Genomic DNA, 21543 nt, shown 5'->3' on the forward strand with positions numbered 1-21543 from the left:
GATAAGGACATCATTTTTTGGTGTTAATTCTAGAAGGTGTTGTAGGCCTTCATAGAACCGGTCAACTTCAGCCTCTTCAGCACCAGTGGTTGGTGCATAGACTTGGACTACTGTGATGTTGAATGGTTTTCCTTGGATTCGAACTGAGATCATTCCATCATTTTGGAGATTGTATCCCAGTACTGCTTTTCCTACTCTTTTATTGACTTTGAAGGCTACTCCATTTCTTCTGAGGGATTCTTACCCGCAGTAGTATACCTGATGGTCATCTGAATTAAATTCACCCATTCCTGTCCATTTTAGTTCACTGATTCCCAAGATGCCGATGTTCAGTCTTGTCATCTCTTGTTTGATCACATACAGCTTGCCTTGATTCATGGATCTTACATTCCAGGTTCCTGTGGAGTATAGATCTTTGCAGCATCGGACTCTCCTTTCACCACCAGATACATCTGCAACTGAGTGTCCTTTCGGCTTTGACCCAGTCACTTCATTCTTTCTGGCGCCACTAGTACTAGCTCTCTGCTCTTCCCCAGTAGCATATTGGACACCTTCTGACCTGAGGGGCTCATCTTCCGGCGTCATATCTTTTTGCCTTTTGGTCCTGTCCGTGGGGTTTTCATGGCAAAGATACTGGAGTGGGTTGCCATTTCCTTCTCCAGTGGATCACATTTTATCAGAGCTCTCTGCTATGACCTGTCCGTCTTGGGTGACCCTGCACAGCATAGCTCATAGCTTCATTGAGCTACGCAAGCCCCTTCGCCACAACAAGGCAGTGATCTATGGAGGACTCCATATAATTAAGCCTATGCAAATCTATGTCTGCATTTTTGGCAGTGCATAAATGGCCACCCTGTACTATAGTGATTCTGAATCTCAGGGATTTTTTTTTCTGGAAAATAGAGGGTGAAATCCAGTATAAGTCCTATTTAGATTAACCTATTGAAATGAACAGTTTACTTTAGTCTTCTGAGGAAAAGAAATAATCTCACCCATCTACCTACAATCTGCCTTAAGCTCTAAAGCAAGCATGGGAAACATGGTACCTTCCAGATGTTGTTCGGACTACAACTGCATCAGCCCTCACCTGTCAGGGCTAATGGGGGTGATAGGCCAAAGCATCTGGAGGGTAAGAGATGGGGCATCTCTGCTCTAAAGGATGAGCAGAACTAAACTACCGAGAATGGCCAGCTATGAACCATAGTAGAGTAGTTGACTCATGGCCAGCAGAGATCCCAGGAATTAAACATGGCATAATCTGACTGGGTGAAATGCATGGGTACTTCAGCAAAATAATTGATACTAATCTTTGAATATTGGAACTTCACCTGACAACCAAACAGTTCTGGCTGTTGAAGTGGGGATGGAAGAACAAAATTACAAATATTTTCATACAATGTAGACTTCATTTAATCAGATTTTCTCCTTGATTTTGCAGGTGGCTGCTTAAGAATGCCAGATTATTCGGAATTATCTATGGAGAAGTGTGCCTAAATTATTATTATTATCTGACATGCTATCATTTCCCTTAAAGGCCAGATACTGCAGATTGAAATCTGCAGCCCACAGTTTGCTTATTATTCTTGCTTGCTTAAATGTAAACATATGAGAAATTCAAACTGTATCACCAAACCATTCTGCAGAACAGTAAATAAACACTATCACACCAAACATTGTCAACTGAGTTCTTTGTTTTTAAATGTTTAAAAGAGGCACTTATTTCCCTAATTATTTGTCATTTTTGCCCTTCTGGCTCTTTCTAAAAATAAAGTTAAATACCTAACATAATTTGCAACCAAATTGTACAGTTAGAAATAGCTTAACAAGATACACTAATGCAACTTTAGTAAATACAACTTGAGGTGTTTCCATGGGCATACATACATTGGCCCCAAGCTTAGAGTGGGATGCCATTTCTACAACCATCAGCAAGATTCTAGACAAAGTTGTTTTATTGGTTGATTCATTAACATATTATTCATTATTGAAACACATGGCAAGTGTCATCAATGGGCAAAGCCCACACATCTGATTTCAGAGCTGGGAATCTGCACCCTTGCAGCCAGTGCAGAAACAATCATGCCAGCTCCCTCTCTGTGGATAAAGGGTATGTTCTTGTGGGCCAGGAGGAGACTGCAGGTGCATGGAGGCAGAATCATCTGTGAGTCCTTTCACTCTTCAAAAGATGCTTGTACACCTCCAAGTTTGGGGGCTTATAAGCATCCAGGAAGCTGCCCAGAGGGCTGCACACTAAAAGAATCATGGACTCAGTAGGACTTGCTTAAGAGATTAGCAGTGTAAGGAGCAAGGAGTGAGCAGCAACTAACTTACAGTTTATACTATTGGAACAGGAATGAAGAACATTTGGCCCTCCAAATATTGATGAACTGCAACTCAACCTGTCCTATCAACCGTTGTCAGCATAATCAATGGTGAGAAATGATGGGAGTCCACCACAATTAGGAAAGTCATTGTATTAGAACAATAAAACTAATTTATTAAGATACTTAACAAAGATCTCTTTCAACCCAGCTGACCCATAAAGACCAAGTAAAAGGAGAAACCCTAGTTGGCTAATGGTGTCTTCAGAGGCTTGAATACATGTAATGTTCAGTCAGCTTGATACCCCCTGGATTTATACTCATTAAGCTAACAGCAGTTGACTGACAATGTTCATCACCATTCTGGATAGCTTCATAAACAAAGAAGCTAGAACTAGCCTCCTTCTGTCATCCTGAATTTGGACTGTATCAGTAATGTAAAGCAGAATGTTATCCATAATGGCCCTTGACAGCATCCCATTATTTCTGGTATTTAGTTGCAACACTTTGTATTTATTTATTTATTAAAACATTTCTATGCTGCCCCTTGCCGAAGCCTTGGGGCGGCTCACAACACAAAGTAAAATACAATAAAATACAAAAATAACAATATAAAATTAACAATATATAAGAAATGACAATATAAAAGAAATAACAATTGTAAAAGTTGTAGCATCTTTGGGAAAGATGAGTTTATTTCCTAAAAGAGTTGTCTTCATAGAAAGGCTGATTTCATTCCTGCCGCACTAACATGGCTACTCCTTTGAAAGACTGCAAATAGTATGAAAGCAGTTTGTCTGGATTCAGGATGTCTTACACAACTGTTGACTCTTGGAATGCATCCATGGCACAATCCTGAAAGTTGAAGCATCTTTCAGTGCCACTAAAACCAGTGGGATGTGTGGAAAGACCCTATGAACATTTATTCTTTGGAAGTGTCATGGAGTCTAGTGGTACTTGCTTCTTTGGAGCTGTCATCCTTAATTCAGCTACAATTTATGGGGCCCTGATGACATCAACAAATAATTGCATTCCAACATTTTCTGTGTGGTTGTCCTTTGTTTTGCCAGTCCTGGGTAGTGGTGAATTTCTTTTTTAACATAATTGAGCAATTATGCTTTATTAGATCGGTACCCTTTGATTTGTCCCCACTTTACTTTGGTTATCATACTACAGATGAGGCTTTGATTGTTGATTTCCTGTACAGTACTACATTTTTGCAAATCAAGAAAAAAAAGGAACTAGGCAATTGCTTCCCACCTGATATTGGCTATTCCAGATGTAATGAAAAGGGTATTTATCAAGCCATCTGCAAGTATCACCATGAAGCAATAAAACTGGCTAAGCTTGCAAACAAAGGTTGCTGGAGTCCTTTGCTAAATAGGACATACTTGTGAGTAAGCAGAAGATAAATTTGTGCAAAACGATATAACAGCAGAATACTAAAGTGCTACGTGGAATATTACTTGCAATTCCACTTCCAGCTAATTAGAAAAGCAATTTCAGCAGTGCTAGGGGATTCTATTGTTAAAGCAACCATATTTCCTTAACGTGCATAGAATTGCAAGTTCTCCCTTCTGTGTAACTGTAAAAATGTAAGATTCCTAGCCTGTGCTGAATCTTATTATTTTATTCATAGCATTTTTAGCCTTTAGCAGAAAGGCTCCCAAGGTGACTTACAAAGATAAGAAATAAGAATATCCCAGCCTGCAAGTTTATAATCAAAAAGACACAGTGGAAGTGGGAAGGAAGGGGGGGGGGAAGGCAAATCCGGGCACTATATTGTTGTTTGTAAAGTTCAGTAGGCCCTGGGTATTGTAGAAGGGCTGCTGTTTTATCTCCCTTTAATAGCCTCTGCAGTTACTCTTGGTAACCGGGGGGAGGTGGGGTTCTCAGCTAATGCTCTATCTAGGCAAGCTGGAGGGACACCTCAGTGTTGCTTATAAACCTTTACTAGTAACCGCAGTCTCAGTAACTCAGTAAAGACATAGGCAAGGTTAGGGCTGCTGGGGTAGGACAGGGTGTAATTCTGCAAAATGGCCAGAAAGTTGTACCTACAAGGGATAGGATATAGAGTTAAACCCACTACGGTGCACTCCTATGCTTATTTACTATGATCACTTTAAGAGGACTTACTCCCAGGTAGGCGCATACACAGAAGATTGCAGCCTTAGGTGATGGAGCCGTCTGGCCATTCTCCCAAGCGCTATCATCTCCTATCCCGTTATTTTCCCCTGAAAAACTCAGGCTATGAGAAGCAGTTTCACAAGGGTATGATGCCATGCCATGCCATGCCATGCGATGCTCTTTCCCAAGACTAGGAGGAAGACGCTCGTCTCTCCCGCAGGCGTATGAAGCAACGACACGTTGATCCCCGCGCGGCGCACAGAGGCCGCTTGGACGCATGCGCCGCCGATAGCGCCGTTCCCCGTCCTTTCCGTAGAGTCGGACTCCTTTAAGTGTGGGACCAGTGGTCCGACGCAAAATAAGCGCCCTGCCGCTTTAGCTGACACCTTTAAAATAAGCCTAGGATTTATTACTCGGCCGAGCGTAACATGTCGGGTGTTAGCCCCGAGCTAATCGAGTATCTGGATGGGAAAATCTCCTTCGAGGAGTTTGAGCGGCGCCGGGAAGAGCGCAAAAGTCGCGAGAAGAAGGTGAGGTCTTCCGTCCTGCCGCTCTGGGGCACCTTTATTCTCCTCGCCCCCGGCCCTTCTTCTCTTCTGCGATCGAGCTGCCCGTGGACAGCTTCGTCGTTTCCTCCTCTGCGCTCTCAGCTATCGTGGGAAATAAAATGATGTAGCCAAAGAATGAAAACCGGTGTCATTTGCAGGGAACCGCCCATCATCCAATACAGCCCTGAAAAACATGATGGTGAACTCTGAAGGAGGGAGGAAAACTAAGATAAGCTGCATGCTGCAGAACAGAGAAGAGCAAAGAAGGGGGGCGGGATAAAGCATCTTTATGGGGAAGAGCCTGCTGTGCCGCCCCATCCTGTGCATGGTTGCTGTGGAGTAAGTCCCCTGGAAGGTGGACTTGCTTCCAGGTGAGTGTGCAAAATATTGGTGCCTTAGGCTCCAATCCTACACATATCTGCTCAGATAGAAGCCCCACTGAGTTTAGTTGGACTTATTCCCGCATAAATGTGTATAGGAGTACAGCCTTAATTATCTATTATTTACTTCCATTCCTGCAGAAATTCCGTGAGAGATTTTCCACACTTTTGTAAAACTCTGTTTCTCATAGCCAGAGCTTTTCAGGAGATGTCGGAATGGTCAAACCAGATTTTTAAACTCAAACTTTGAGTTCCATAGAATCTGGGCAGTTTACAAGAAATTAAATCTGCAGTGAGTAATATTGACTAATGCAATGCATTAAGTAAAACTGACATGAGAATTAATCTGGAAAATAATAAGACAAAGAGGAGGTTTTTAGATGGAAAAGATCACCCTTGTGAATGCAAATCTTTCTTTGTAGATATCATTAGAACCCACAAAAATAGGTCCACCTGTCAAATAAGGTCGTCACGTGGGGGTGAGAAGAAAAAATAACTTCCCACTACTGGTTTCAGATCAGAAATGTCCCCTGGTAAGATCAGCTTTTGGCAGCAATTCGAATATGCTGCCTGGCACAAACTGTCATTCCCCCTACTTAATTTTTAACTGCTCCTCCCTCCCTCTTGTGTTGTGAGCTGCCCAGAGGTGCTGTGGCACAATTGGGTGGCATACAAATGTTTTATATAAATATATAAATAAAGGTGGAAATTTTGAGGAATGTGTCCCTTGTCACATGGCTATGCTTGCAAGGTGTTTGGACAAGGTTAATTTGTACTAGGCATTATGGAGGGAGCGAACCCTTTAATTTTGGCAGCAGCTGTGTTTTTCTCATAATACGTACTTCTACTGCATGGACACAATTATGTCAGGTCCAGAAAAGATATTCTCTGTCTCCAACTCTGACCCTCCCAAATAGAGTTGTGAAGAATTGCCGCCATAAGGGGTGGAAGAATTAGAAAGAAACCTCATTTCCCCCCGAAGGGTAAAAAAGTCTTGGGGGGGGGGGGAAGGTTCCGCCTTTTTTCTTTTGTTCTCCTTTGTGTTTTCATGTTTCTAAACTCAAGTTTAGCTGGACTTGAGAATTGGCTGTTGGGCTTCCGGCTTGTCTCTTGGAAACAGAAACACATGTAGCAGTTCTCTTGGAACTTTTTTCTCAGTCTGATTGGGTTTACTGTGGATTGTACCCAAGTCTCTAGAAGGTGTTATTCAATAGCTTAGAATAAAGTGGCTTAAAAATAAAATGATAAGACTACATTTACATAAGCCAGAGAATAGTGTTAAGTTATTCAGTATGGTAAATTTGATTTTCTGCATTATGCACATACATTTTAAGAAGTGTGTACATAATACTGCCCCCTCCACATGCAAGATTTACTGAAGTTTTGCAAAGTATCAGAGCTGTGACTGGACTTGCTTTGCACAGTGTTAGTTGTCATATGTAAAGACTTTGAGAAGGAAAAGATACAGCAAAGGGCAGTCAAAATAATTAAGGAACCAATTCAACTTTCCTGCAAAGGAATTGTTGCCACATTTGTGATGGGGTGGAGAAAAATGTGAAGAAACGTTATTCTACTTCTCTCGTAATAATTAAAACCCAGGGTCATCCAGTGGAGCTGAATAGTGGCAAATTTCAAATAGACAAAAACAAGCCCTTCTTCACACAGTGCAAAGTTATACTATGGTGGTGGCAGCCAACCTTGGGCAGCTTTAAAAGGGGATGCAATGAATTCATGGAAGATAATGCTATCAGGTCAGGGTGGTTGCACACTGGCAATTTGTCTCAACATAGCAGGCACTGGGCAACCTCAGTGGGAGAGGGCTGCTGCCCACTGAACCCCCGTTGCCCCACCTGCTACCCATGGTACCTCCATCTTGTAGGATTCAGCTTCACTTCCGTCCATGACATTATTGGATCCAGGGAAAGCTTGAGGACCCAGGCAAGGCTTGAAGTGCAAGCCTTTTTAGTATTTTGTGTGTGCATTTCTTTTACTGCTTTGAATTTCAAGAGCAACACTATGGTTTTGCCATGGATTGTCATGCACTGGAGAAAGGAGCCTGATGAGCTGAGCATAGCTCTTTCTGGAGGCTCTAAGAGACACCATCCTGTAGCTACTCCAGACAAATTAGTTCAGGTAAAAGCCATACTTTTTTTTGGTGGGGGGGGGTGAGAGCAAAGGCTCTGCTCTCCTGAATGGACTAAAAGAATCAGAATTTCTGATGACTTTCAGCATGTGCAACCATCCAGATCTGAACAGAAGGATCACCACCTTCTTTCATGACAAGAAAATTGTGCCAGACTGACATTCAACATGGGAAGCTTTTCCCAGGATGGAAATAGAACAGCGGGAGGAGTCTGTATTTTTGAATTTCTGTCTGATGTACTACTCTTAATAAGTCTTTGTTGCTTTCTCATTATAAAGAGCAGACAAATTAACTGTCAGAGCAATACGGCAGTGGAACCAGTTGCTTAGAGAGGTTGTGGGCTCCTCCATACTAGAGGCATTCAAGGAGAAACTGGACAGTCATCTAAGTGAGATGGATGATGTGTGTTGACATCCTGCAAAGGCTGAAGGACATGATGGCCTTCTTAGCCCTTTCCAACTCTACTAATCTATGATTCTGTGATTCTCATTACCAAGAGCAGATACATTAAAGTAGCTGAGCTAGAGGCTTAGAGGAATAAAGAAGGGGCCTGAGTCAACTGGAACTTGGTTTGTCTAGGTGATCCTATTTCTGTTGCTGAATCTTCCCTTGCAAAGTAGTAGCATAACATGGAGTTGGTTTGTTGTATTTAGATGCTGGAATCCCAGGTGCAAGTAACCTTTGGGCCAAAACATGCTCTCCACACTAGTACATGATGTGGCAACTGGACAGCTGCAGTTAGAAATGGAGAAGCAGCTTCTAGTAGCATTAGTGAGGGTAGATCCTGACTCAGTCATACTTAAAACCAGTCCCTTGAAGTCAGCAGGACTTTCATTATGCCTGGGTCACTTATCCCAGTGATTTCAGTGGGTCTACTCTAAGTCTAAATCCAAAGAGTGGAATATAGTCTCAGCTCTCTGCCTAGTTCATTAATTCAGATTAAAGTAACATGGGCTGCTTATGAAACTCAGAGTTCTGTCTCAGCTTGAGGCAGATTTCACCAATATATTCCATGCCTTCCAGAAGTGTTGGACTACAATGCCCGGCATCCTCCCCAACTAGGCATGCTAGGAGTTGTGGTCCAGAACATCTGGAGGGTATTAGGTTGAGGAAGCCTGGCCAGTATTTTCCAGGAAGAGTGTCAGGCTGGGACTCAATTTTTTAAAAAGGGTGCAATAGGAAAGCAATGAATTGATGAGGAACTATGTCAAGAAGAAGCTGAAAAGGGGGACATTTTTCTGGATATATTTCAATAGAGATTCCTGTTTGTAATTTAGAGCAGTTTAATCCAATATGAGCCATTAAAATCTTAATTATGAAGTATTTGGCCTGTTACTGAATGAGTTATTAATGAGAGCCATTTTGGCTAAAGGGCCAGGATAGAAATAAAATAAATAAGATTATTTTAATTAACCTAAATTAATACACCTTAACTCTTAATAAACAGTTATGAACACTTAATTAAACAAATTTCAATTTAATTTAAAACATTAAAATCCAAGCTTACCTTACTACTCAGGACCTGGTTCCACACCTTAGGATAGCATGCTTTTGGAACTGCGTCCTGTATTAGCAGTACCATTATGCAATACATGATTTCTCTTTGTGACCTTTTTTTGGATCTTTACAGGATGGTGAAAATGTACTCACTGAGGGAAATGTGGAAGACCCAGATGCTCCTTCCACATCCGGAGAAGGAACTTCGGCCGGACATCAGGGTCACAGTGAAACTGAAGGTACATACTACAAGGGATGTTTGTTAAATATGTCACCACCACCTCCAGTAAAAACATATGCACTATGGTCACCTGGCTTGGGGAGGAAATACAACCACTACTTTCTTGAACTCAGTGATGGCTGTGCATTACATGGTTTACTGGTTTGGCTGTAACTCATTGAGAACACAACAGATCTCAGGCACATTTTCCAGCACCTCCATTTAGGCCTGTCATTCAAGGTGGGACAGTCTTGCTGGGAGCTGTGGGTCTTTCTCCTGTCAAAGCATACAGAAGGTTGCCCTCAAGTGACAAGCTTCCTGTGTTCTCAGACTTGCCACTATCATAGTGGGATTGCCTTTGTCATTGGCTTCCAGATTTATTGCTCGTTACTTTGTTACATTAACATCCTCCTCTTCCTTAGAAAGATCAAAACTTCTTCTGGGACTCTGAGAACTCCTCCATTAATGCCCACTTAGCTTCAGCAATGCCACAATAGTACTCCCAAAATGCCCACTGATTTCCTGAAAAAAAAAGGGGGGAAGAGGGAGATGCGGGAGGTCTTGTAGGCTTGTTATTCAGGTGGCCTGCTCTGTTCTGTGACAGAAAAACAAGGCATTACCTGTGTCCCTGCAGCCGAAAATGTTCCACAGAGCTAGTCTGATTTTGAGACTGAGCCTTGAAAAATACTTGTAGGCAGAGTTACATAGTGACTGGGCTTTCGTGCTTTCCATCCCCCTGAGAGCACTGGTTGCACTTTTTCTTCCCCAGTCAAGTGAACCCGGTGAAATAAAATCTAGATGTTCCCTGTGACTCACATGGAAGTGCAGGTCTCCCCTATTAATTAAAAAGTACTCTGAGCATAACCATCACTTTTGTATTAATTGGTTGTTTCATTATTTTCAGTGATCCCACTTATTATGGCCTCAAGTTGTTCCGTTTTGTTTTTTCTTAACAGCCTCTGGAAATTGTCACTTGAATATTCACCTTTATGAATATTCTGAAAACATAATAAATGGGTTAAACTGTATAAATAACTATTTATTTGGGGGCCAAGGAAGCAGCTTCCTTAAAACCATCACCATCATCTTACTCTTAATCTACAGCTAGTAGCTTGAAATCTATGCAAATGTAACGAAGTAGGAAAGGCTACTTAACAGCAGAGATTCTCCCAATTGCAAAACATGGTCTCATACGAATCTCTGAAATGGTGGAATTGGCTGGATCAGATAGCAAGCAGCTTCTGGTTCAGTCAATTTCACTCCTTAGGAGACATTGTGTAGAGGAGGTAATGTTGCTCCATTTCCCCCATTTATTAAAGAGTTACATTGATGGGAAGCTGCCCACCTTTTGTCAGACTGAATTGTTGCTTTACAAACAGTTTCAGAAATGCCCTGTGCAATTGTGAGGTGTGAAAAATTTTGCTGCCCCTAACAAAAGGCTCTGCCAAAGGTGTTTGACAGTGACACGAAAAAGCACACAGTTGTATTGCCACAGTGCTTACTGCACTAATTGTCGCTAGCTTCCTCTTTGTCAGGGTATGATCCAAAAGCAGCAGAAAAACCTGGAAAAACCTGTCTGGCCACTGAAGTAGGGGAACAGAAAAAATGAACCTGTGCATAAAAGGCCTCTACTTTTATTGCCTGTAATTCGCTGATGTTGTGTTATAATCTGCCTGCAGCCTTGGAATGGCTGTAGTCAAATGTCGAAAGGGCCTTTTATTGTTTTAATGGCCTAACTACCATAGCGGAAATTGTATAAGCTCCTGTGCTAATGAATCTCAATTAGTTTAGCAAATAATCTATGGAGAAAAGCTATTTCAAGAATATTCAATATTTCCCTTGCGTTCTGAAAATGCTTTTTCGTAAAGGGTAAACATAGTTGGGCTTTAAAGGCCAGTAAAAGAAGCACAGGCTAAAGCAGACTTCCCTGGTTTGGCACCATCTAGATATGTGGGACTACAACTTCCACTATCCCCAGCCAGCATGGCCATTTCAGAATAGGGATGGTGGGAGATGCAGACTAACACACCAGTTTGGGAAAGGCAGTGCTAAGGTCACATTTAAATGTCAGCTCATAAAATGCTTTGGATTAGTTAAGATCCCTGCTGGCCGTTCTAAACCAAACCATGTGGTTTTGGTGATCAGTCTGTGTGAAATTCGCATTGTCAGAAGTAGTGATCCCAGGAATGGTTTCCTATTCACTTGTGCCTTATCTAAAGGGTCTGTTACGAAGCTAAGCTTAGAACTGAGCTACTTTTCTGCTATATTCAGTTTTATTTTGCTGCAGTTGCTGCTCATCGTTCTACTGAACCAAGGGCTGTGAAAGTGTGGGCTCTATGGCTGTAGAGTGAGTCCTATCTGGGCTCAAGGTGGGCATGTGTTCAGTTTCTGATGCAAATTAAAATCTATCCAAGACAATCACAGTTAGTGATTTGCCCTAAAGGTTCCCAACATGATTCTCGGCTCCACACTCTGATTATGTAGGGTGAATGCTGGAAAGAAAGTAACGGCATGATAGGCTTTGCTTATTTTACCATAGTTCAAAGAAGGTGGACTAGTGGGAAGGGAGAGACCACAAATGTGATCTTTTGCTAGTTCTGGTAACTGAACCGTAAAAAAAATGATTTGAATAGAAAAGAAATCACCTGGATTTCAGAGATACGCACTGCTTCTGTTGATCTGATGCACAGTTACTTAGAATTGAGTTCTTATGTTATCCTTTAGGCTTCCTCATACATGCACAGGATCCCAGCCATAGTGTTTATATGATCCTGGCTTCCATTGTTTAAATGCAGGAGGATACATTGATATAAATTGCTATAAAAACTGTACTGTAAATAATAGACACCTTTCTGATTTCTCCCAATAAAGCATTCCTACACTTCTGAAATCTCTCTGATTCATCAATTCTTTCTAATTTGCATCTTAAACCTTTCTCTCTGCAACCAGAAGAGACATCTGATGGGGTCAGTAAATCTGTACATCGTGTTTTTGCTTCCATGATGGGAGAAAATGAAGAAGAGGAGGAGGAAGACGATGAAGATGATGAGATCTCTGAACAACCTACTGCAGGAGATGTGTTTGCGCTGGAGATGGTGCTGAACAGAGAGACTAAGAAAATGATGAAGGCAGGCGTTTTAAGAGTTAAAAATCTCCAGGGGCCTTTGCTGTGGCTAAAAATGGCATCCTTGCAGCCCTGTGTTGGGAAAGTGACCACAGCCCAGCGAGGGATATCTGTGTACATGTTGCAGATATGGGTGTGCAGTTGGACATACATCCCAGTGCTCATTTCAGCCCCATTGAATTGGTTGGGCTCTGAAAGGGGTTCTTGGCTCTCTCAAGCTACGAATGAGTTGCACAGAATTACTGTGGTGAAGACTACAGTGTCTAACATTAATTTCCCATGGGAAATTACATGTTTCTTAATCTCTTCTGAGCCTGATTTGCTCATGTTTGAAGGAATTACTGCTTGATTGCAGACTTCCATGGCAGAGCCTGATTTCAGGATGAGGGAAACTTTAGCCTTTTTTTTTCATGAACAAATTGTGGAGTAATGCATGTGGGGCTTACTCAGATTATAATGCCAAAACATAATCAAGGGTACAACAAATACTCTAGTTCAAGTGGCATTTTTACTAGGAAATAGAAATGCGTATCTCATTGGAAGCAGGTAATGTAGCTTGAATCTGAGTGTAAATTAGCCTTATTGAAACAAACTGCTGTTCCTCTCTTTCATAGGAAAAACGACCCCGCAGTAAACTGCCCCGTGCCTTGAGAGGCCTCATGGGTGAAGCTAATATTCGGTTCGCTCGAGGTGAACATGGGGAAGCCATTCTGATGTGCATGGAAATCATCAGGCAAGGTATCCATTTGCAAACGTGTGCTGAATTAGATTTTAAATGGAAACCTCTGATGTCTTGGAACATACCTGCTCGTGTATGACAGGTTCACTGTAGTTTTGATTTTATGAGAGTTACTGGATTAGATTTCAAATTGGTTTACTAGTTCTGTTGACTTGATCTTAAAGAGCTCCTTCCCTGGGTCTGCAGATTTGCTGGGGCCTTCCTGTTTATTTTCCAAGCATAACTTCTTCGCCTTCATTGGGTGCTTTCCCCCACATATCCCCGAAATCACCTTTAGAAAGGAAGTGGCTTAGAAGGTTTGGGTGGTATCCTGTGTTAGTGTAACTTCCATTCATTATTTTTTCTACATTTCTATACAGAAACTGGAAGGTTTACAAAGAGCAAAACCTTTAAAATACAGGATTAAAATATACATGACAACTTATGAACAGATAGAGACAGATTTAAAACCATTTTAAACAACAAGAAGAATCTAGACTTAATTAAAGTCTAAGTCTCACTCAGTGGGCCTACTTGAACTATTTTGGCACTGCCATTTTTGCCTTCAGCACTGTTTAGCACTGGAATGCAGCCCTCAATAGCTTCTGTGAAATGGCATTTGGGCCTCAGGCTGTAAGAGATTCTGCACTCTGAGGTAGGCAAACTGATCAGGAGAAGGACCCTTGCAACTGTGCATCTCCTCTCTCAAGGCTTAGGTCCTTGAAATAGGGTCTTAGCCCTGAAGATCTTAACCATCAAGCAAGTACATAAGGGAACAAGCAGTCCAACCTTATTGTTTCGATGCCATTTGAAGGCTTTCTCAAAGCCATCACTGTGGTTTGCATTTGGAAAGAAGCTGGTAATCACTGAATTTTAACCCCTGAGCTAACCCATGGTTTCTTCTCATTTGAATAGCTCCTGTTGCTTATGAGCCATTCTCAACTCTTGCCATGATTTATGAAGACCAAGGAGACATGGAGAAATCTTTGCAATTTGAACTGATTGCTGCTCACTTAAACCCCAGTGACACTGAGGAGTGGGTTAGATTAGCTGAAATGTCGCTTGAGCAGGACAATATTAAACAGGCTATCTTCTGCTACGCAAAAGGTAATCTAATCCAATTAAATTTATTTATTTATTTATTTATTTATTTATTTATTTGGATCTTTTTATCCCATCCTTTACCAATAGTCTCTGGATGGCTTACAATGTAATAAATACTCAATAAATACAACAATCAATAACAAGATAAAATACAATTGAGGATGTTAATAAAACCTGATTAAAATATTTAAACTTTAAAATATTGGGTAATTAAAAACCTGGTGCCGAAAAGCATATAATGTTGGTGCCAGGCAAACCTCTCTGAGGAACGTATTCCACATAATTTAAATGGTATTTTTTGCCTGGTATCTACTGATTGTTATATATGAAGTCCCACTGTACAGTTTTTATTTCTTGCTATCATTTCATTACTAGTAGTATCATTTCTTGGCTCCAATCCTCTGCTTCTTCCTTTGCAGTATAGTTTGGAAAGTCAGGAAGCCTGTAATTTAGAGGGAAGCTTTGGTTGCAAGCTTCAAGATATTCCAGGATCTTATTAACTCAGTTTAAGATCTTGACTTGTATCAAAGCTGATCTGGGTGAAAATAGGAAAATATGGTTAAGGACATACTGTGACACACTGTGAATGGGGGGAGCACAGGAACTGTATGCATGAGCAAAAACTGTTTTTGTATCTCTGTTTATTAAGCCAAGATATTATCATCTGAGTGAACCATCAAATGTTCACACACAGGCTAGTTTAAAGAGTTGGTTTGGCTAATATATAACAGGATTATCATGTGCACCTCTTGGTGTTGGATATGACATGAGAAAATGACCTGTGGGATCCAGTGCATGATTGCAGTGTCACACAGTGCTGCTAATGAAATGATTATATGAAAAAATAAAGGATACAGTTGACCTTATTCTAGAGGGTCAGAGCCAGTGTCCTTTTGTTAAGTGTTATCATTTCTATATGCCTTGGAAGTTATAAACTGCTGTGATGGATGAGGCCAGTCTTTCCATCTGGTCCATAATTTTGTTTCCAGAGGAGACCAGACAAGCACCTCATTGAGCACTCAAGGAAGACATGAGAGTAAATGGCCTTTCTTTTGGTTGTTTGGCTCACAGCCCTCAAAAGTATACTGTGCCTGAAAATGGACGTCCCACTTCCTATGATATCAAAGCAGTTTCCCCAGCTACCAAATACCCAATTTTGTTCCTGCTTTCTTTTGCCAAGGTGAAGTCTTGGGACAACCCAGTTGTTGTTGTTAACATTAATTTATTTTTCTCTCAAATACAACAATCCCTCTTTTATTTTTTATAGCTCTGAAGTATGATCCCACTAATGTGCGTTACTTGTGGGAGAGGTCGAGTCTCTATGAACAGCTGGGGGAACATAAACTAGCGATGGATGGCTACAGGCGCATCTTAAACCTCCTGACCCCTTTTGATGGCGATCGCTTTATGCACTTGGCTAGAGATATGGCAAAGTAAGAACTGGATAGCACAGTTAGAACATGATAAAGTGAGATGTATTCTTGTTACTACCATTCCAAAAAGTGTGTGTTTTTCTTGCTACCAGTGTCGCTTCATGTGCAGTACAGAACACACCAGTGACATCCCCTCAGTACTTAAATGTTTTGAAAGACGGTAACAGCTAATGTGCCAGTGCAATGGGATGAAACGTGTGCATGCGTGTGTGTGTGTGCCTGCCTGCCTGCCTTCTTGTATTTATATATCACTTTATCTTCCAAACTGGCTTACGTGCCCCTCTTCTCTGTTTATTCTGCACATTAATCCTGTGATTTATGTGAGGCTGAGAATGAGTGACTGGCCCAAAGTCATCCAGTGAACTTCATGGCTAAGTGGGCACTAGAACCCAGATTTCCCAGTTCCCAGTCCAGCACTCCCATCACAATGCCACTGTACTGGCTCTCGTCAGTCTTACAGTGACATTGCATTTGCAATGGAGGCAAAAAAGTGGCACCAGCAAATGGGACTGAGATAAGAAGATAAGCAGAGCCGCACTTGTCGGCATTCTGTTGCTGGAGTGACCAGCCAGATCCTTTCCTGTAGCCTGTGGGGCACTCCCCATCTGATCCAAAAGCATCCTCACTGCTACCTCTAGCAGTTGCCCAGGTTTGCAGGCAGGATATCTAGGAAGCCCCCCAAGTAGGGCACGAGGGCAGCAGTTCACTCCCAAGCAGCTGGCATTGAGAGGCATACAGACTCTGATGCCAGAGGGAATATATAGTTGCCATGACTAGTCACCCTTGGTAGCTTGAAGAGGAACATATGGAAAGAAACAGAGCCAGGATGGATATGAAGAGGAGAGAGTATTTGATAGAGGAGAAAGGAAAAGCTGATGGATGGGTTCTAGCAGGCAGAACAGGATGACTTCTTTATTTAGTACATGTATAGTATGGATGCCCTTTTTTGCATCATGCTGCTCCAGCCAGCTTAAGGAAGAGTCTCATGTAGTCTCTCAGCCAGGCATCATCTAGTCCTCTGGACTTGTTTCGCTTCAGCACCAAGACTGCATCAGATGCCTTCATGCCATGTCCTGATCCTATAGGGCTCAATATATTTCGCAGGGATGGGCTTTCAGGAGACATTTAAGGGAAATGGATTGGAACAGAAGGCTGATCCAGTATAAGGAGGCAACAGTATTGCCGAAATCATAACAATCAGTGGGTAAAATCCAGAAAACTGCTGTTAGTACAAACATTTTCAAGCTCTCAGACAAGGGCTGCATGGGGATGTCACAGTTTATGAGGGTTTAGCAAAGCTGCAGTGAGCCCAGCCGCCCCCTGCACTCACATGCTCCCTGCTCCTTTTTCCTACACTAGTACAGGCATGGGGAGGAGTTCACAAGGATTTACTCCCATTTTTCATTCATTACGGTTTGCCTTGTTGTCCAAAGCCATCAAATTATGCATATTGTTACCTGTGGTTAGTTTCAAACTTGCAAGCTTCAGAATGTGAGGTAGGTTAGACTAAGACTGAGTGACTGACCCAAAGGCACCTAGTGTGAGCTTCATAACTGAGCAGGGACTAGAACCTGCATCTTTCAGGTCCCTGGTCCAACACTCTTACTACCACACCAGTTTTGTAGCCAATATAACGTGAGGAGGCGATCCAGGGTCTTCTTCCATGTTTAAACACACAGAACTGCATGCCTGCCATGTGCTTGACTAGCATTAATGCATGACAGATGTCCTTCACTTGGTGAATGTTGTTGCCCTGCTTTTCCAGAGATTTCTTTTATTCCATGTGCCTGTTAAAATGTGTAAAATATGTTATCTGTACTTATTCTGGTCCCGTTTCTATTATTTTCCACAGGAGTTACTATGAAGCCAACGACATAGCTGCAGCTATTGAGATAATGGAGGAAGCCTTTAGTAAACATCAGAGCCTCGTATCCATGGAAGATGTTAATATAGCTGCGGAGCTGTATATTTCTAACAAGCAGTATGATGAAGCTTTGGCAGTAAGCACGTTCGTTTCCTATGACGGCTGGCTGATTCCAACACATTAGCAAAAGCCAGTATTGACCTGCTTTTTGAAGATCTGTGTTCAAAATAGATACATCTTGCTGTGCCTATCCACGATCCTCAGCAGCAAGGACTGAAACAAGCCATGTGTCTCTGAATAAAACCAAATTACTATAGAAACCAAACTTCCTATGCTGGCTTCACACAGCAGGCAGGCTAAAATCAGCCTGTCCCAGATGCTGGGGGATTACAACAGCCACTCATGCCTTAGCTGGCTGGGAACATTGGGGTTTGTCATCCACCAACATCTGGGAACCCAAGGCTGGACTAAGTGAACATTTTTACTGTATTTGCAGATTATTCTTTTGCTTTAATCATTTTTTGGGCAGGAAGAGTTGATGCAGCTGTGTAGTTTTCCAGAGGGCTTATCTTTGTTGCCTTGTAGTCAGAATCTCTGGCCCAATTAGCACTGGGAATAAAGCATTGCTTGTGAACGGGGGGAGGTTTCTGTACTTTCAGGTATATTGACCCTGTCGTTTAAGAGCCAGGTGGGCTTCTAGAATCGTGGAGAGGAGAGGGAGTGATGGCATTGCATGATTCATCCCTTCAACTCAAATGCAACTTGATATGTGGTGCGTTTACCTTGCAAGCAGTGATTCTCCACATGCACTTTGAATTGGTACCATCTTCTAATAGCACTTTCTCTTGAATAGTTAAATTACTTTAGTTTTAGCTTTAAAAATTATAATACACTCTTACATCATTACCAGTTGCATTTTCTTATTTTAAGAACTGTTTCTGTTTTTAGGTTATTACAGATTTTTCAGGAATTGTACTTGAGAAGAAAAAAGCAGAAAGAGAGTCCTCCGCAGAGAATAAAGGTATTAGGGTGATTGGATACCATCGCATTAAGCTTTCTTGGTCAAGGGTGCCTAATCTTCTGAAGTGTTCAGGGCTTCTGGTGCTCCTTAAAGATATGTCATTAAATCCTCCTTGGCACTGTGTCTCTTCACATTTGCCTTATTTTTTTCTTTTTTTTTTTAAGCATAGTTTTGCCCTTGAACAGATTAAGAGACAGTGCAAAGCATTTGTATTCTGGTCCAGGGTATAAGAGACTATCTACATAACTAAAATACTCAGGATGATTACGGTCGCTATTCACCTCTGCTACATAAAGCAATTTGTGTTGCTTAATGTCAAGGTTAATAACTTCTGCAAGAGAGCCAGTGTATAGAAGTGTGGCATCTGCAGGAATGGAGCTTTGCTTTGTTTGTGAATCAGCTCTTCCGAGCGATTTGTGCCGTTATTGTCCCACCTACCACCCATCGGTGTTTTAATTAGATGCTACTTTCTGATGTGGTCCAGACAACACAGTAAGCTACACTTGAATATAGTTTGAGTGTGGATCATTGTTGAACTGTGGGCTTTTCCGAAATGGTTTTGTGTTGTCTGATCCCAGGTAGGAAACCATGGCTTGTTTGTGGTTAGCAAGCCATGGCTTTATAGCCTAACTGGATTCAGACATCAGAATAATCAACGCCTCAACAACCACCCACAACCTACACTACGTGCACGTTGAACAACCACCTACCCTAAATGCATTCTCAGCCCTTGAGTGTTTAAACTCAGTCTCTGTCATACATTCCAGGAACAAAACCATAGAATGGATGGTGATATTAGGATATCATGCTCTTTTTTCTGGCATTTTACCTGACTAGACATATATTCTGGTTTGATTTGATCTGGATTTAATAATGGTTTCAGTGTTGTGAATGGCCTGAAAAAGCCTACTGAACAAATGCAAAAGTAGCAATTCTGGGTTTGCTGAAAAATGTTCCTAAAGTGAATGTCTCACTCTCTTTTTCTGTTCTCCTTAACCCCACCCTCTATAAAGAGGCAGCAGAAATGCAGGAGAGCCAAGGAACAATGACTGAGCAGCAAGATGTGGCACCTGGAACCAGTTCTCTGTGTGAGCAAGTTACTTTCTCAAAAGCAGCTAAGCTCTGAAGTCCAATTTTCTTGCCAGGAAGATGAAAATAGGAATATCCTGGGCTAAAAGAGATGGTGATTCCAAAGTATCAGAGAATATGGAAATGTGTGCTGCTAAAGCCCCATGTTTACTCAGAAAATGCAGCTCTCCCTGCCCTCTGATGTATAGGTGTCTGCTTCTTAAGACCATACGCTAGATCTTCTACTTAAAATGTCCAAATTCTCTGTCCTTTCAAGTTGTGGATTATTTTAATGGAGGAAGACAACCGTTTGCTTCATGTAGCTAAGACTGAGAGGTTCTCCCAGCCCTCATTCCCTCAGTAATCAGGGACCTGTTTGATTTGTATGTTCTTAGAACTTTTATGTCTTTTCTCCTGGTGTTAATTTTTACATGGAGAGATGAAAAAGTTGTACTAAGAAAAGAAGAGTTGGGAGCCTTTTCCTGTTGAGTTTAGTATGACAGTGATAAAAACTTGTCTTCCAGCAGTGGGTGTGGCCAGAACCAAAAGGGGGTGGAGTCACCCCACCATGTTGGCCAGATTTACTAAGCAGGCTAAAGTCCACACATAGCCTTAGATCAAAGGTCTCCCACCCTCACATTAAAGGAGTAGGGAATACTTGAAGAGCAAAATGTGTGTTGTTAAGAGAGATTTGGGGGAAAGCAGGAATATGCCCCAGGGCAGGCGTCCCCAACCTGGAGTCCTTCAGTTGTTTTGGAAGGCATTCCTGAGCATGCATCATGGTGGCAGGAGCTCATGGAAGTTGCAGTCCAAGCCCGCAGGTGGGCACCAAGTTTGAGAAGGCTGACCTAGTACAGCGTTATTTCTATACTTCCTAAGGAGGTCTCTTAAGCACTTTTGGTAGCAATAGGAAATGAAGAGATATGGAAACTTGTGTTTAATGGTGTACAAATAGATAGAGAGAGACTAATATATGTATGAATAGTGTTCTCTGGTGATTGCCTATCTTTGCAGAGCCAAAATGGCAGCACCCACACACAGGAGGGGAGGAATCAGCATGTTTGGAGGAATCTGGATGGTTACAAAGCTGCAACACAACCTTATCGAAAACAGCTTTTAGGGATACTTCTCCCCTCAGTGCCACACACACGCAACTGCCTAACCCTGTGAGGCATGATCGTGCCCAAGAGTCCTAGATTGTTGGGTGGCAAAGGGGGGTGGGGGGTGGGAATGGAAGCAGAGGGAGCAATGACTGGAGAATCCCGGAGCGTCAGCTAGCTGACTGAAACCCTGAACAGCCGCACTGCAACATTTGGTTGCCGGTCCCACTAGTAAAAGAGGTAATGCTGCTTAGAAAAACTAACAGCACCCTCCTTTCCTAGCTTCAGATAAAGTTGTCTGCTCCATACCGGATGGTGTTCCCATAGACATCACCGTGAAGCTCATGGTCTGCTTGGTTCACCTGAATATTCTGGAGCCTCTCAATGTAAGTCATGAAACTAAATGAGGAAAAATATGTGTAGGAAAGTTTGCATGTAATTCCATAATATGCCAAGAAGGATATGGTGAAGTGCTTTTGGCAGCAGCATGATGCTGGCTGTGGACCAATAAAAATATGGACTTGGGACCCAAAGAGGAGCTCTGGCCCATATATAAGCCCTTGGAAAATTGCCCTTTTAAAAAAGTTCTCTTGCCAAAATGCAGAGTGCTTTTGCAATGCCGCTCGGTTGCATTAGCAGTTTGCCGTGTGACTTCAGTGGGCTGCTGATTAAGAGAAGGAGAGCTGAAGCCCCTGCGGGATCCTGAAACCAATGTCAAGGTGGGTTTCTTTTGATCCTGGCCATGAGCAATAACAATAGATAGCAGAGTGGGGGACGTGAGTCCCCATGCACCACGTGCACCAGAGGGCCACCTGCCAACCTTTTCCCTTGAGCTTGTACAAACACACAGGTGCATCCTGATGGTCTTGAAGTAG

The 21543-nt window shown here is 42.1% G+C and overlaps 1 protein-coding gene across 1 annotated transcript in view; it reads left to right on the forward strand.

Annotated features, from left to right (window-relative positions):
• Nucleotides 1-4827: 4827 nt before the first annotated feature.
• Nucleotides 4828-21543, forward strand: part of GTF3C3 (general transcription factor IIIC subunit 3) — a 28786-nt gene continuing 12070 nt past the window's right edge. Inside the window, exons 1-10 of the mRNA XM_044431828.1 lie at nt 4828-4978; nt 9150-9255; nt 12186-12364; nt 12975-13098; nt 13994-14185; nt 15450-15615; nt 17468-17615; nt 18428-18500; nt 19514-19588; nt 20951-21054. Coding sequence (XP_044287763.1) covers nt 4877-4978; nt 9150-9255; nt 12186-12364; nt 12975-13098; nt 13994-14185; nt 15450-15615; nt 17468-17615; nt 18428-18500; nt 19514-19588; nt 20951-21054 — 1269 coding nt within the window. The 5' untranslated portion in view covers nt 4828-4876. The remainder of the gene's footprint in view (nt 4979-9149; nt 9256-12185; nt 12365-12974; nt 13099-13993; nt 14186-15449; nt 15616-17467; nt 17616-18427; nt 18501-19513; nt 19589-20950; nt 21055-21543) is intronic.

Source organism: Varanus komodoensis, unplaced genomic scaffold (assembly GCF_004798865.1).
Source record: "Varanus komodoensis strain SLA01 unplaced genomic scaffold, ASM479886v1 scaffold23, whole genome shotgun sequence".
Taxonomy (NCBI): Eukaryota; Metazoa; Chordata; class Lepidosauria; order Squamata; family Varanidae; genus Varanus; species Varanus komodoensis.